At 40.4% G+C, this 16,314-nt stretch overlaps 2 protein-coding genes across 5 annotated transcripts; both read left to right on the forward strand.

Moving 5' to 3' along the window:
* Positions 1-210: 210 nt before the first annotated feature.
* Positions 211-6,715, forward strand: LOC115038033 (snake venom vascular endothelial growth factor toxin HF-like). Of its 3 annotated transcripts, none has more exons than XM_029496849.1 (7): positions 211-348; positions 2,192-2,225; positions 2,317-2,513; positions 2,627-2,703; positions 2,803-2,832; positions 2,907-2,975; positions 6,154-6,715. In XM_029496849.1, the coding sequence occupies exons 1-7, from the start codon at positions 283-285 to the stop codon at positions 6,188-6,190; spliced, it is 510 nt and encodes a 169-aa protein (XP_029352709.1). In that variant the 5' UTR covers positions 211-282; the 3' UTR covers positions 6,191-6,715. The 3 variants fall into 3 exon arrangements, with proteins under 3 accessions (XP_029352709.1, XP_029352710.1, XP_029352711.1); XM_029496850.1 differs by having other exon boundaries at positions 2,910-2,975; XM_029496851.1 differs by lacking the exon at positions 2,803-2,832.
* Positions 6,716-7,592: 877 nt separating this feature from the next.
* cipcb (CLOCK-interacting pacemaker b) lies at positions 7,593-14,488 on the forward strand. Of its 2 annotated transcripts, none has more exons than XM_029496952.1 (4): positions 7,593-7,959; positions 8,486-8,664; positions 8,754-8,938; positions 9,400-14,488. In XM_029496952.1, the coding sequence occupies exons 2-4, from the start codon at positions 8,556-8,558 to the stop codon at positions 10,363-10,365; spliced, it is 1,260 nt and encodes a 419-aa protein (XP_029352812.1). In that variant the 5' UTR covers positions 7,593-7,959; positions 8,486-8,555; the 3' UTR covers positions 10,366-14,488. The 2 variants fall into 2 exon arrangements, with proteins under 2 accessions (XP_029352812.1, XP_029352813.1); XM_029496953.1 differs by having other exon boundaries at positions 8,506-8,664.
* The last annotated feature ends 1,826 nt before the right edge of the window (positions 14,489-16,314 follow it).

Below are 16,314 nucleotides of genomic sequence, written 5' to 3' on the forward strand. Positions count from 1 at the left end.
AAATTAAGTCATCATCTGTGTTGATGTCATGTTTCAGAGTTTCCCTATTAATCATCAGCTGTGCGGTTTCAATTCAGACAGATTGGCGCGAGCTGTTCATCCCACCTCGGCTCGTGCACAACTGAGGACGCGCGAACCCAAACTCCTGCCTCTGGAAGCTCTATCTCTCTCTCTCTCTCTCTCTTTGTGTGTGCTTGTGTGTGTTTGTGTGTATGTTTGTGTGTAATTTACTCTTCCCTCTGACTGATCGGACTCGACAGGAGGTGACTTGTTCCCGCCAGGATGCGGAACTTCAGCGGGATTTCTCATCTTCTATTGGTTCTTGTGGTTCAGCTCGTACCTGCGCAGGTAAATCAACCAGCACCGTGACGAGTCTTATTGATAATGTGACCTAACCTTTTCATTATAATCTGTGCGTCAACACCTCCCACCGATGATGGACTATTTCACAAGTATGAGGAAAAATGGAATCAGTGAAATGGAGGGCAGGGTGTTTTTTTTTTTTTTTAAGAGGCTCTGCCTTTTCTCTGTGACTCCAAATGTGACTCCTATTAGTCACTTTCCGTGCAGCAGTGAAGAGTCACACCGAGGTGGCAGGCATTCTGATCCTGATGTCTGTGTGACCCACCACTGACAGATCCAACATCAGCAGATATTCACACAGCTACTGCATTTTACTGAGCCAGGTGCTGGATCTTAAAGTGAGGATAAAGGTGCAGCACTCCAGAGATCATAAATCATTCATCTCACGGTGGCTGTACAGATTGTGGACAGACGCTTTCGTGAATGTTGAGGAGATTCTTAATGTGATCAAAGCAAGGGAGAATCTCAAAAAGGTGGCTTCCATGTAGACTGTAAAATAATACAGCTTGTGTCTTATGCAAAGCGCAGCCCATAAAGTTCATTTCAATCATTTGGAAAGTTCCTTGCTTGTTTTATGGAGATTTGAAGCAGCACAGCAACAGATGGGGAATGGAAATCTTTGTAGCCTACGTGTGGTATGCAGAGTGGCACAAAGAATGAAAATCACTGAGTGTGACTGTTCAAATGCCATTGGTTAGGTCATCATGATTTGAAATTCAAAATGGTTCACCCCTGAGTCTTGGGATCAGTGGTCAGCATTTCAATTCTAAGACATTATAATGACAGCATCTATGTGATCACTCTGTGTAGTTCTTATTATGTAAATAATGTAAAGTTTGGAAGAGGAAAACAAGAAATCAAAAGAGAGAAGGATGCCAAGAACAACTTGTTTCTCATGTCATCTTAAATTTTTTTTATTTTTTTTGGTTCAGAATGATAATAACCACTGTGCATTTCCCTTGGAAGCCTTGGGCAAGTGGTAAATTTAGAGGAAGAAAGAAAAGCCAGTGATGAGACAGGAAAAGCTGCACGCAATGTCAGTTTTAGATACAGTTTATTATAGAACTCATCATGTACAATTTAAAGACACTGCGCCATCACACTGTTTTATGCTCATTTCAGCTGCTGTTTTGGTTCTATTGTTGGATGATAGTGGCCATTTAAGGAATCTGTGTTTGTGTTGTTTTTGCCTGAAATACAAACTCACTAAAGGCAAACAACAATCTTGCAATAAAACCCGCTGTCCAAGCTATAAAGCATTGTGTTCTAATCTGAGCTATATAACTGTTCCCAGCGTCAGAGGAGCAGCAGAGAGGTGAGGAGTCAGAAAGAGATAGATGATATTCAAAAGAAAACAGAGCCAACATCAACTTCACACTATTGTTTCTGCTTGATTTGTCGTTGAACATCAGGAACGTTGCCACTGTGAGTCTGGAGCCTGGGTTGTGAGAATTTAACAAAACTCATGCTGTGTCATGACACTTTTCAGTACTTCCTTTGTTTTAACTCGGTTTATTGTGTGGAAAAACCCCATGAGACAAGACAGCAGCTATTCTTTGCTGTTATTCTTCACATTCTCTGAAGGTTTTAACTTCTTATGATAATAAACCATCTCATATTACAACAAATTGAGAAACAAATGCACTTTTGTGGTTGGCTGGCTCATTTTACTGCTTTTTGTTGATCTACAAACACTGGCACAGTGGTACACCTCTGAGGCCATGCTGCATCACTGTTTATACTGGATCATTGTGCATGCAGTACTTTCTCAATGCCACAAGATGGCACTCTGCAACTGTTGCGTGAACTCAGCTGCTGTGTTTTGCAGATTTCACCTCGTGCAGGAGATGGTCCCCCTAAAGGTAAGGGCTGGGTTTTCGTCATATCCCACCACGCAGGCTTTCACACCTCCTACAAATGACTGGTAGACAAAAGACTGAACGTGTCCTTTAGGGATGATGTTCCAGGAGGTGCTGGCAAAGAGCATGTGTCACCCCATGGAGCAGTTGGTGGATGTGGAGCAGGAGCTCCCAGGAGAAGTGGGGTACATCTATGTACCTGCCTGTGTCCCGTTAAAGCGATGCGCTGGTTGCTGTGGAGACGACAACCTGGAGTGCCATCCCGTCCTTGAGCATAACATCACTGTGCAGGTGTTGAAAATGTCTAATCAGAGACGATGAATCAGAAATGCCTGAGAGTTTAGTTTTAGCTTGCAGATGGTGCTTAATTTAGATTTATCTTTTCTCTTTCACTTGCTTCTCAGATGTTAAAGATTGCACCCATGACATCCAGCACAAATGTGCAGCTCACATTTGTGGAGCATCAGAGCTGTGAATGCAGGTAAATTGCTGAATTTCTAGGAAACATTGAATGCAAGGCAAATTTTAATTGTACAGCTAACTGCCAGTTGTTTGTGCCCACCTACGCTCATGTTTTTAGACTCCGTCAGACACTTCTAAAAAACAAAAGGTCAGTAGAGCAACATGTAATTTTCAGACCTCAAGACATGAGTATCTTCATTGCACTTGGCTCTTTCTCCACAGCAGCAGTGAATCCATCAAGAATAAACCTAGGGGGAGGAAACACAAGAAGACAGCAAATGGATGTGGCAAGTACGAGACAGATTTTGTATGAATCTAATTTGTAATGCCCAAAACAACAAAACATCCAGGTACAATTGGAGAATGAAAACAGCAGTGTTGAACTCTGGCCCTAAAATGCAGTCTGACTTTGTGCTACCAAATCTACCTTGTGCAGAATTTAAATGCCTCCTGTGAGCAAGAATGCTATGCAAGTCCAGAACAATACAACACCCCTCACTTTGCACACAGACCAATGTTCTAAGTTTGGTATTTTGTTTGTCTGTGGTCACTTTTCACATAAAGGTCAAAAGGGGAGTGTGTGTCACAAGTAATCCTCTGTGAGCCCTCCCCTCTCAGAAATTGTTGTGTAACCAATAGTGAATTGTGGTACAATGAAGGCATTTTTGACAAACATGAGAAATAAATGAAAAAGCTTTAAACTTGTACAAGTCAACCTGTGAAAGCAGGCACAAAATGTTTTCTTTGGTTTAAATACAAGCTTTGCATATTCAATAAAAATGACCCCGATGATGTCATCACCAAGCTTAAGACCATAAGTTTGGATCAGAAAGTGTGTGTGTGTGTGGAATTTGAAGGTAGGTCATTAACAAAGTTATCCAGTTGCATTATGGGAATAGTAGGATCCAGGGCATTCAGAGTTTGATCCATATAGGAAGTGAACATGAGAATATCTCATCCTCTGTGGTCTGCTGCTGCAATTTTAGCCTTCTCTCTCTAATGTGCAATAATGCATCCAGGAAAGACAAGGTGGATTCAGGGGAGCAGTCTTACGTAAACAAAGATAATCTTACAGGCAGACGTGCATTGCTGAGCTGGCAAGAAATATTTGTTACACGTCAAAGGATAAAACTCTGGTGGCATATACTAAAGAAAACACCCAAAATAGAGTGGACAGACTGTCAAAGAGTGAGGAGAACACAAGGAGAAAATACACGACAATATACAGTAAACTGGGAATAGATCTCAAGAACTGAAATGAGCTAGGCAGCTGTTAAAGCTGGGATGACACAAGGGTATGAAGTGAAACATCAGACAGATACACAAGGCAAGTAATTTCAAAGTAAAAGAGGAAGTAGTGACATAGTCTGGGCAGCAGGTCACACAGGGGAAGCCTATGCTGGACCTCCAACCTCTATGAAAGTGCAAATTAAAAACAAAATGTATATTCTCACATGGCTAATAAATAGTATTTTGCCAATCTTGTCATTCCTGCTGTCCATAATGACAACACAGAGATCCCCATCATTATTTCTCTGTACACACTTAACACCAAGCTGACATTTTCAGATTCATTCACTGAAGAGACTGTTGGCCTAAAAAAAACACTATTTTAATCCGGACAAAGGAAACAGGGAGATGAATATGTTTCGACAAAGTTATCGGCCTAGTGTGGCCACAACCTGAAGACATTCTGGTCTCAGTATTGAAAAACAAACTTTACAGTCCTTGTTCACACTTAGATAAATCAGTTCAGTAGCTTCCAAAACAATGGCTTCTAGTATAAAATCTCCCCTTTGTGGCAGCATATTTTCACCACAACTCAGCATTAAAACACTGGCTTTGGGTACCCAATGTACTTTGGCATGGCTTTTGACTTGTGTTTCAAATCACTCTAGAAGCGCACAATGAAAAGAGCTCCTCACTGCAACTGCACAGTAAATTATAGTATTATGGGGATGTGAGTATTGCTTTAAAAAAGATTCAGAAAAATAAGTAACCTCCTGTCCAGGGTGTAACTCATCCCCGCCCAATGTGAGTTGCGATTGACTCCAGCAATCCACAACCTGGAAACAAATTATCGGTAGAAGATGAATGAATGAATGAAAAATGAAACCTTCAAGCATGGATTCTTAGTATTGGAAATGTGAGTCAATCATAGGATATAAACGGTGATTTTCAGAAGGTGGAATCTATTTTTTAATCAGATTAAATTAGTTCAACTGTTAGAGGAGGTGACCGGCTTTCACCATGTTCCCCGTTAAACAGGAGAGGACATCTTATCCAGCAGCCTGAACAGTCAGATAGAAATCATCCTCAAAATCAGCCCTGCTAACAACCAAACGATTGACTTAATGTCATTCTGGGAGGAGGTTGTTTTTGTTGGTCTGGTGTTCCACCACGAGTGTATTATCTGCGAAGCAACTTGTGTGGCAATGGAGTTTTGGCTGTGGTCTGGTCACATAATACGAGCGATGCATCTTGACTCTGATTCCTATGTAAACCATAGCTCAAAGCCACAGGGCCATTATCTCATGACCCCTCCAGCCCATACTTAATGGTCAAAGGACCACACAGTCTGTAAGAATGTAAATTTCTTCCATCTGATTAAGATGGCTCAAATTGTATGATGTCTGTCCTGAACATAAACTAAACTGGAGTTTAACTTAAATTAAACCTGGGGGATAAACACTCGGCTGATGTTGTTATGATGGCTTCATTTTGGTACCGACCTCATTTGACAGTTGAAAGTGAAGGGGCAGTCAGAAAAAAAGCACTGTTTGGCTCCTGATGTATTCCTGTTATGACAAATCTAAGTGAATGTTTAGGCCTTTACTTCAGTTTTACAGAAGGGCAGTTTGACTTTTCTATCGACAATGAGAAAAACCACTTCACACAGATGCTCTGGGGTCCCTGTTTCCCTTGTAGCCTATAGGCCTGTTCTGTTAAACATTCATATGTTTCAAAATGATAACTTGGTGTTTTTCAACAAAATTTTGAAACATTATTGGGTCTTATTATTGGGCCAGTTGCACTCTGGATGTGATTATTTTATCTCCTGTAGAGAATTACTAAGCCCAGGTTTGAGAGGACTGCAATGTATTTAATCATTAAGTCGTGTGTTGATTTTCTGTCAGCTCTATCAATCATTAAATTGCTGTTTTGTGTTTGTTCAAAGATTTATGAACAGCCCATTCAGATTGCCTCTTGGAGTGTGATTCCATTGAATAAACAAATAAATATATTCAGCAGCCAGTTATTCTGGTTTGGTGTTTAAATCACATTTGTATATTGCTGTATATAGTCTTGTGTTCTGTTCAACAATCACAACTCTGCTGGTGGAAGGTGAGTGAGCAGCAATGAACAAGTGACATGAAGCTGTGACTTATTAAAAACATAATTAGAAAAATGTAACATCATTAATCAAGATATATTAATCAAAATTTATCTGACTATCTTGTCTTTCTAGGTGCCAGTTCCCTCAGAACAAGATAAATATTCCCTGATCATACATTAGTCCGAGTTTTGATTTGGAGGAGAGACCTTCATGTTGGCCAACAACGGGGTATCCATGAATTAATCACAACCAAGCATTAATCTTCTGTCCAAGCACATTTCCTCATCTACTATATCCGTCAGAATGCTCCATGACGTTAAGGACATTACTGTTTTTTTTTTGTGGTTTTTTTTTTTCCATTAATTACTGTATGAAAGCAAACTAGAATATCTGCAAACTTGTTTGGCTCAGACTGTTGTTTCTTACACACAAAAATCAATCTGACTTTGTTTGACGTTTTATAAATAGATAGGATACAACAGTAGGTAGAGAATGTGTATGGAGAAAAAGGCTAGAATGCTTTGGCATTTGTTTAAAAGCATTAGAGCCTTTATCCATCCTTAGCTGTCAAACTGGTCAGACCTTCTCCGTGACTCCATGTTCACTTTGACTTTTTGCAGCAACTCTTTTTGTTAGAATTATTATGAAACTGAAAAAATCTCTCACATAACATTATAGACACTGAATAAAGACATAATCCATTTCATTTTCAGTATGTCAAGTGTTATTTTTTCATAAGTATGCTCTGTTGAGCAGTTAAGCCACTCTGCCTGATCATGGGCCATGATGACTTCATGAAATTAAATGCACTCCAGATACCAGGAGCCTCTACATATTTGCATTTGTGGAACATTTGTGGTTCTGTTACATGTGAGGCCAATGTGCACGCTATAGTAAGCTCGCTGTTAACAAAGTACAAGAGGCTATTGTTGATTTGTATTGTGAGATGATAGCGATGTGGCTGTTTTAACAGAAAAAAACTATCAGCGTGTTCAGTGTCCTCAACTCTAGAAGTCATCATTCATTATGGCTCAATCGCAGGCAAAATGCCTACTGAAAACAGAACAGTACTTTGTGAAAGGCATTTTCCAGCAGCATGTGAAAAACGTATTTATGCTGCTGGTTCAGTAGCTTTGCGGTTGTCTGATCATGTGTGCACACTTCAAACACAAACGCTACCACTGCGTCTCCGTATAAAGTGCACGTGAGTACGTTTTGTTCTGATGGCTCCTGGTTTGTTTACTCCTTCGAACATGGAGACTTGCTGAGCTTGGGTTAGCTGTAGGCCATCCAGGCTATTATGTAATACACCAGAACATTACGCTCGACACTCCTCGTCACCGGATTCCCCCCGACGGTACGTCGGAGATGTCTGCGCTGTGCAGCCCTCCAGTCTGCACCTTCTCTCTGCACAGCGAACACGATGTCCTTAACTTGCCACAGATTCAGCAGGTCACGTTTCTCAGCTGCTGCCTGCGCCGGCCAATCAGAGGCCGCGAAACGAATCCGTTGGGCGGGCCGAGCTGCCTAAACGTCTGACATATCTGGTCCTCGGCTCGAGGCCACGCCCCCTACCTACCAAATATGGCTGAGTGACTTCAACAGATATCCCGTCCCTTTTGCGTTTTCCGCCGTTCAGGAACGATTGTCGGTGGCTGATCTCAGACCTACTGGCCGTCGGCAGCCCGCTTTCCCCTGTGGCTCTCCGCGGAGGACTGTTAAACTGCAGCCGTATCCGGTGGTTGCCACCGTGCTCCGCATGTGACCGAGCGGGCAGGGGAGGGGCGGCTGGTCTCGTGGATAGTACCGTGGAACACCGAGTTTCAGGCAACTGAGCTGGCGGCGGCCGCGACGGCCACACAGAGGAGCAGACACCGGAGACCCCTCCGTCCGGCTGAAAGCTCCCGTCCCTCAGCTTTCAGCAACGCCCAACATAAAGTAAGCATGTTTTTTTGTGTTTGTAGACAATATCGTCGTGTTTCTGGACGTGTTTTTGTGTGTCTGTGACGTTACTTCGTGTTAGTTTACGGCCCCGATAGCACAACGCTGCTAACCAAAGTGCTAATTTAACTGTGTTCAGTCTGCGTCACCTTATAGCTAGGTCTTTCATTGTCACTTGGCTAGTTAAGATTTGATCATAGCCTCATATTAAATAAAAATGATTAGTGGGCCACAGTAGATTAGAAACACTAAAGTATCATTGTGTGGCAAAGATTTGTGTAGGAAAGCTATGACCTGTAGTGTTGTCATTACATGCCGTTAATCATACAAAACAAACGGAGGACTTTTTCAAATGAAATAACTAGTTTATACTACAATATCGTAACATTAGCATATTGATCAGCTCTAACAAAAAGGCAAATAAACACGTTTTTATCTATAAATGTGTACAGCTCTACACTGCTTTCTCGACGTTGACATGAAGCTCAATTCTGTTTTATCTTGTTTTATTAACAAAACTTAGCCTTTGATATGCTGATATAGTTGTGAGAGCTTGTCAAGCCAAGGACATTGTCAGTACAACAGGAAAGGAGATGAGTACCAAGAGGAAAGCAGATAATCACTCAAGGGTAGCAGGCAGACCACGCATCATGAAGTCTGGAAACGCGCGGGCGGAATCAGAAAGAGACTCTGGATTCTCAGGTTTGCTCTCTGTCTTAGCACAGTGTTGCATGATTTCATTATAAGGTATCACTCTGTTGAACCCATGCTTTTTTCTTCCTGGCCCATAGATGCAAGCTCAGAACATATGAGCACAATGGACACCACAGACTCTGAGGATTTACCCCGCCCCGTTGTACAGCAGGGGCCACAGACTTCTGGCTCAGGGCCCCAGCCCTCTCAGATGGCTGTGGTGGGAGGCTCCTACTCCAGCCTTTCTCCCATGATCATCATGAATAATGTGCTCTTGAAGCAGGTGTGCAGCAAAAACGTAATTCTTAAAACCTAAAACCCCGTATTGTGATATTACCTGTGTGGATCAATTCGCTTAAATAGATCCAATTAGAGACATTTAAACCTAGGCAGTGAAATAATCAGGTTACAGCATGAAAGCTGTTATTCAATTTTATTGAGCCTGTTTTATCAATCCTCACAGTCCAGTCTCAGATGCCTGTCTGGAATGCTCCACCCAAAAAAGACATAAACATAGTATTGGCTCAAAATGACACCTTGATATATTCTCTTCCCTTTTTATTTAAACAATCCTGGTGCACATTAAACATTTCAAAAACTCTTATCTAACCTGGTCTAACCAAGACTTACATGTGATAAAGCTGTGATTTTTATTATTTATTTATTTTTTTATATATAGTAGTGCTCAGTGCCTCTACTACGCATGCCATGCAACCTCTCAATTTCTGCCTGTTGCCCTTTCAGCCTGGAGACAATCCTCCTGCTCTGAAACCCTGGGGATTTAGTCCCACAGTAGAGGTAGTTCAGCCTGTGGTTCAGCCTGTGGTCCAGCCTGTGGTCCAGCAGCGGCAGGTCGTCTTCCTCCAGCCTGTGGTCTCTCGTCAAACTTCCCCTGCCTCCAGAGAGGCTACTTCCAGACATAGACACCCTAAGAAGTATCTTCCAATCCTGAAATCGTACCCCAAAATTGCTCCCCATCCTGGAGACAGCTCCACTTCCTCAGGGAGAGGAACTACTTACATATCTTCACCCTCCTCTGCATCCTCCTCTTCCTCTTCTTCAACCTCCTCTTCACCTGGGTCAAAGAGAGGCAACAGTCTGACTTCCAACCACCGTGACCACTTTCAGAGAGAGAAACAACCAAGAAATCTGTGTGGTAATGCAAATAATTCAAGCACAACCATTCCCAGTCTTCCTGGTACGCCGCGCACCATGTCCCCTCTGCTCCATAGCCAACTTTCTTTCCCCACAGCAGAAACAAGCACCAACAGCAGTCCAGCCAGTGAAAGACCCTCCTCAACTCTGAGTCAGTCGGAGTTTACCTCATCCTTTTCTTTCACTCAAGCCGCTAGTTCTAAAAACCCAACACTCCCTGTTTTCCAGAGGGGCGCCCAGGATAGGTTCTCCCCAGGAGAACATGACCACATTGACAGTGATGCTGATATACGTAGGAAACGCTTCTGCAACACCTACAACATCCTGAGCAAATCTGGCCTGCTAGACATCACACTTCGCACCAAGGAGCTCCTCAGGCAGAACCGACGCACCCAGACTGATCTAGACCAGCTAAAAGAACACACAGACCTCTTTATTCAGGCTTTGCGGAGTGGTGACACAAACATCTGTGTTAAGCTGCAAGCCAGCCTTCAGGAGGAAGATAGTGAGAAAGAGAGGGACAGAGCTGGTCAAACCATCTTAAAGGCCGATTAGACCTAGACTAGTGCAAGACTATAACTCTTTAGATTGAGACTGCAAGAGGAAGGCTGCCATTGGGGGTTGGCACATACAGAGACAGATGGACCGAAAGTAATATGCTCGCCCCACCCCAGTCTCTCACAGTGTGCTATGCCCTACATTCTGACTGTTGCCTGCCTTAGGGCCCTGACACAGCAAGGCAGTCTCAAACAACTGGAGCAGATAAAAACATCTTTTGGTTTGTCTTCTCCATAAATTGCACTTAAATTCAATGTAAAACTATAGCTTGTGGCCATCAACATACACACCGTACTTTCATTAGAGCAAGTGTGTGTGTGTGTGTGTGTGTGTGTGTGTGTGTGTGTGTGTGTGTGTGTGTGTGTGTGTGTGTGTGTGTATGTGATTCAGAAAGAAAAGTAAATCAAATTATACCAGCATTTCTTTGTTGTTGTGTTATATAGCCAGGTTATAAATCGATAATGTCAGTAGGTCTCCTTAAAAAGTTGTCTAAAAGTTTACTTTGCTATATTTTAGAATTGCAGATCAGTTTTCTTCATCAGCCACAAATACAAAGTGCTGTCCAGTCACCAATTTAGCACTTGGTGTGTCAGGGACCAAAGGTCAGCCAGACCATAACCACAATACACTGCTCTACCATCCTCAGTCCATCTGCATCTCCTCTGAAACGGCCTCTGCCGCTCAGAAATCTTTTGCTGATTTGCAATCAGAACACAAAAGCCCTGAGAGATTTGGATCCAAGGCATGAAGGGAAGAATGAAGACAAAACCTTTTTTCAACCAAATGCACTATACAGGCTCTGAATCCTAAAACTGGAATAAAACCCTGAGAGCTGATATTCAGAGCATTTCTTTAGGTTGTGTTCATCTACAATTATACAGATGTATAGCTTAAATTGCACCTACTTAAAACAACATAGTGTGTATGTAATCTGCAGTTAGCCATCATGTAAAGCATTTTATTTTGACTGACTCAAAGAAACGTTCATGTATCACATTGAATGTGGGCCTCTTGCCGCATTGTCAGCAGATGAACAGGTGCCTAATGTTAGTTCTTGTCCTGCTTCAAAACTCAATGTGCAAGATTTGGCAAAGTCCGTTCATGGTTTTACATTAAGCATTCCAATCATATTGATGGTAGCTGTGCTGTACAGGGAGAACTGGCTGAAAGTAAAATGCTGAACAGCCATCTACATGCTTCCCTAATAACATCCCAGTGCAAGGGATACACTCTGTAGCGCAAACATTAATCATTGACTTGTGTATAAATTCCTTTGGGTGTGTGTGTGTTTTTACATATGAATGAAGAACCAGTTGTGCATCAGCTATGCGTCTTCACTCTTGTGTCCATCATTTTAATTTTCTTATCCAACAAAAAGTTGCCATATCAAAATTGGGAACTCTTATGTAGTTTGGTGATGCTCTATTATCGTTTTGTGTATTTTCAAATTATGGCCTTAATATCCAAACCCTGTAAATGTCACAGAACTTTGCATTTGCACTAAAATATAGCTCCGAAGCAATTTCTGTGCAGAATTAAATGGCAGCTATGGTCGCTCATTTGGAGTTGACTGCAAAAGTTGTTTTGTATTGTAAGCACACTACCCAAACATACATTCTGCTACAGCACAGCAATGCATAACATTTCTACAGTCAGATTTTATTTTTGCTAGGAGTTTTCTCAGTCTTCTGCGTAAATCACTGAAATATAATGTGAGGATGGTGTATTTTCCCTTATGCTGACTTAGAATGACCCATCAGGAGTATCTCAAAGATGGGGTATTTCTCCATCTCCTCTTGCCATCTCTTGTACATGTGAACATGAATACAGCTTATTTAAGAATACAGTTGTAAATAAGAGGCTCTTCTGTAACAGTGTGGAGGTCTTTGTCACACAAACAAGAACTCAGACAGTTCTCTCTTTGTAAATTATTTGTGGGGGTTCTGAACTGGCACCTCTCATATGTTTTCATGTCAGTTTTAGATGCCCCCAAACCAGTTTGGGGTCACATTCCCTTTGGAAAACTGCTGTGCATAACATTGTCTATTTGCTCTGCAGATTTTTGTTTCTACAGTGCAGCTGCTCCTGTAGCTAACAGTGCCCTGTGACAGTTTAAGGTCCACCAAGCCTAAGTTGAGCTGTCAAGTTTTTGGTTGATTTTGGTGCTTTTATTTTTTTTGCACAATAGCTGCTCAGCTCAGTGTTGGAAAAAATCTGAAGGGAAAAAAATAAATAAATAAATAAATATATGTATGTATATATATATATATATATATATATATATATATATATATATAGAGAGAGAGAGAGAGAGAGAGAGAGAGAGAGAGAGAGAGAGAAAAACCCATACTTGTTTTCTACTTATTCAGTGATTTGGGTTATTAGGTTGTTGTGGCTTGACAGGCAAACCTGATATCTAAATATGTAATTGATGTAAATATGCAATTCTTACGTGAATGAGTGCAGTGGCACTGTCTCTGTTTGCAAACAGAAATGTTTTCAGCTGTTGTCACGAATAAAATCTAAAGTATCTCTCTATTTGATAGTCTGCCAAGTTTACAGACTATAAATATAGTATCAATATATTTTAAATTCTAGCTATCCAAATCAAGTGTAACATACGAAATGATGAGGACGCTGTCAACAAAAAGGAAACGCATTACTGTTTAAACTAGGGGATGATCAGAAGACCCACAACCCATTTAAGAAGGGGCCTAAGGACATCATGATGCATGATCACAATCATCAGAAACGCTTGCAACTTGAACATTTATTATAAATGTGTAAATCCTTCAACTTGAGAGTTTAAAAACTACAGCCATAGCTTATAGCAAGAATAACTTGTGATACGTAGAAAAGCAACATAATCTTCTGACTTAATCTGGTGTATTATCTTTGTTGTAATGGCACGGTCATTTGTTTAAATACTGTTTGTCCTTAATGAAACACTGAGGCATACGGGATAGGACACTTGTCATTTACAAGACTGCTGGCACTGTTTTGGTCTTAGGTTTAATATGTTTGTGTTTATTTTGTTATACATCCTTCAAGTTTAGAGCATTTTTAAGTGACCTAATGGCATTAATTTTAAATCTTGCAGGCCAACTCCCCTCAATCAGATGCATAAATGATATATTATTAACTTTAGACATTGTTCTTGAGTCTTTTAATCTTAAAGATGATATGAAATGGCATTCTGTTGAGTTTTTGTTTTTTTCTGATGAACGATGATTGCTTGTTTCTGATTCTGTTTTGCCTCTGTTCCTTGCCATTGGAATAACATTGGCACTGAAATATCAGAAAGGTCAATGATGCCGAGGTTTAAAAGGGCACAGCAACACTGGCGATGTCCATCTTTTTAAAATAACTTTTCTTGTCTGCTGCCATCAGCTCTTATTATAATACATTTATTTATTAGACGAATGTTACCATCAGTTCACTGTAATCCAAAGGGTGGTGTCATTTACATGTATCCACACTGGTGTGATTGTTCTTTCATGGATCTTGTCCATATCGCTATTTATTGACCGAAGTGTATCAAATCAGAGGTTTCTGATGCTATTATTGTATTGCTACTTTTTTTGTCATGTTTTGTCACAATTTTCTATTTCACTTCTTTTTCAAGTTTGAAAGAAAAGTAAAGTTTGTTTTGCTTGTACAGTTGAACTTTTTTTTTTTTTTTTTTTTCAACACTGGATTTTGTTTTGTCTAGATGTTGGCAGCTTAATTTCCTCAGTGCATTTCAGTCTACCGTCTTTCATTTTAAAGATGATGGAAATGTTTGTAAAGGAGTGTGATTGTTAAATCAACACGTGTCAGTAGTGCACCAGCAGCAGCTTGGGAAAATGTTTGCCCAAAAATATGTAAATCTTTTTTTAGGGGGAAAAATAGAATTGTGTTTGGATGATTTAAGGGGTTCTTTCATACCGGCTGAATGTAGTTTGGCTTGCTGGAAATTTTCTTTCTGTTCTGTAAAATGTAGATGCATAAAGTTGTTAAAACTGAATGGAGGATTTACCATGATATCAGTTTCAAAACCTGAGAACACAAGGCATTTTCTCTAGATAATGACCCTTCAGCTATACCAATCAAAGATGAATAAACTAAAATTGGCAATGGGTTTGATTTAATGTGCTTTACAGCTCTTTTTTGTATATTTTAAGTAAGAGAGTCATTGCTTGTGTAATAAATGTCATTCCAAAAAAAGTTGACATCTGTCCAAATTAATGGTATCACTTATTCATGATCCAAAATCAGTTAGATGCAATTTGTATGCAACGGAAATGGGGAGGGCATCCAGAAACTAAGCCCAGAAGGCTTATTTCTGGAGTTTTCTACCCACACCTTTCATCACCCCAGAAAGCTGAGATACAGCAAGCAGCTGACACAGATCTGTTCCTCTAGCACAGATGGGCAACGCACGAGCAATGGACAACGTGTGGAATTAGCTGACACAAGCGTTATTTTTTAGTATGCATTAAGCCTCTGCATCTGTTACACTGCAGTGAAATGTTATATACAAGCTTTCTTTTCATTTTTAGTTGGCACTCAGTCTCTGTTTGTTGTAAATACTGCAAATTACAAAAAAAATATGTGGTGCCATTTTATTAATTTACTGTAATTTTGCAACAACTGAGACAAATGTTTGATACCTGTGATAGACACAATTAGTATACAATGTATAAATGTGTTAACATACCAAGAATGAACTTTTTGACCTCTGCAGTGCACCCAGATTTAATGACGCATTAATTTAAGTGATGAAAGTCATATTAATTCACAGTCTCTGCCTTTTAATAGTGCAGCAGAGAAGCCTAACCCTACCTACTGAAGCATAATGTTACATGGCCATGGATGCAAAATTGCATATCTGCTAGAACAATGATGATTTTGGCAAAAATATACAAAATGATAATCAAGACTGGAAAAATGCTGAGGTCAATGATTTATCAAGGACGCTAGTGGTCAGATATAAATTTCCTCAGTCATGAAATTTGCGGTTGTTACATTTATCTACCCCAGGTCCTGAAAGAACTCTGCATCAAAAGTTTAAACAAACTTTCTCAGGTCCAGACGGAAAAACTTGCATCATAGTGTGTTTTCTTAAACAAAAACGGTAGCGTGTAAATTTATTAATGAACTAAAATAGAACACAAAATACATGATTGAGCAGACTTAATGCTGGGATGTACTCACTCCAACACCAAAAACAAAAAAAAGAGAAAGGAAATCAATTATTTGAATGTGCTCTTTAAATCACTAATGTTAATTTGAATCTTTTGGGCTCTTGGATCTCATTGTGCTGTGGTCAGTGGTCCTTTGGTACTGTATCCAATCCCTGCTGCATTATTAATAAAACCCATAGATTAAAAACATGGGACATTTTCAAGGCTGTTGGATTATTTTGGTCCTTTGGACCTTGACCAAAAACACTTTTTTTTTTTTTTTTTACAGCTGTTACACATCCTTCAGTGTTTAGAACTTTACCCTGTCCTTTGGACCAAAAACACCCTTCTCATATACACATATTTACCTAAACCATGACATTCATTTTAAGCCTTCCAGACCTCCTTGGCCCTCATTGTCCTTAAGTGGTCCGTGGTCCTTCAGTAATGGATCCAACTTAATACATTATTAGAAAAACCCTCAGATCAACAGTGACACCAAAAACATACCCAGTCGTAGTCATTTGTGTAGTCTTGTTGGCGTTTTGTGTCTTTACAGTTGGATTGTGTCTCTTTGTTATTGTTTTGTAAACTTTCTAACAGGATATGAGTCTCCAGATGCAATGCATCCATGTAGTGAACAAGTCCTTTGCAAATGTATTTAAGGAAAATATCTAATTTAACCAAGACACACAAACGTCAGTCTTTACCTTTTAGATGATCAGGGTGATCATATCTACCTCGAAGCTTTCAGCGTGGGCCGCGGGATGGCGCCAACGAC

The sequence above is a fragment of the Echeneis naucrates genome, chromosome 24 (genome assembly GCF_900963305.1).
Source record: "Echeneis naucrates chromosome 24, fEcheNa1.1, whole genome shotgun sequence".
Taxonomy (NCBI): domain Eukaryota; kingdom Metazoa; phylum Chordata; class Actinopteri; order Carangiformes; family Echeneidae; genus Echeneis; species Echeneis naucrates.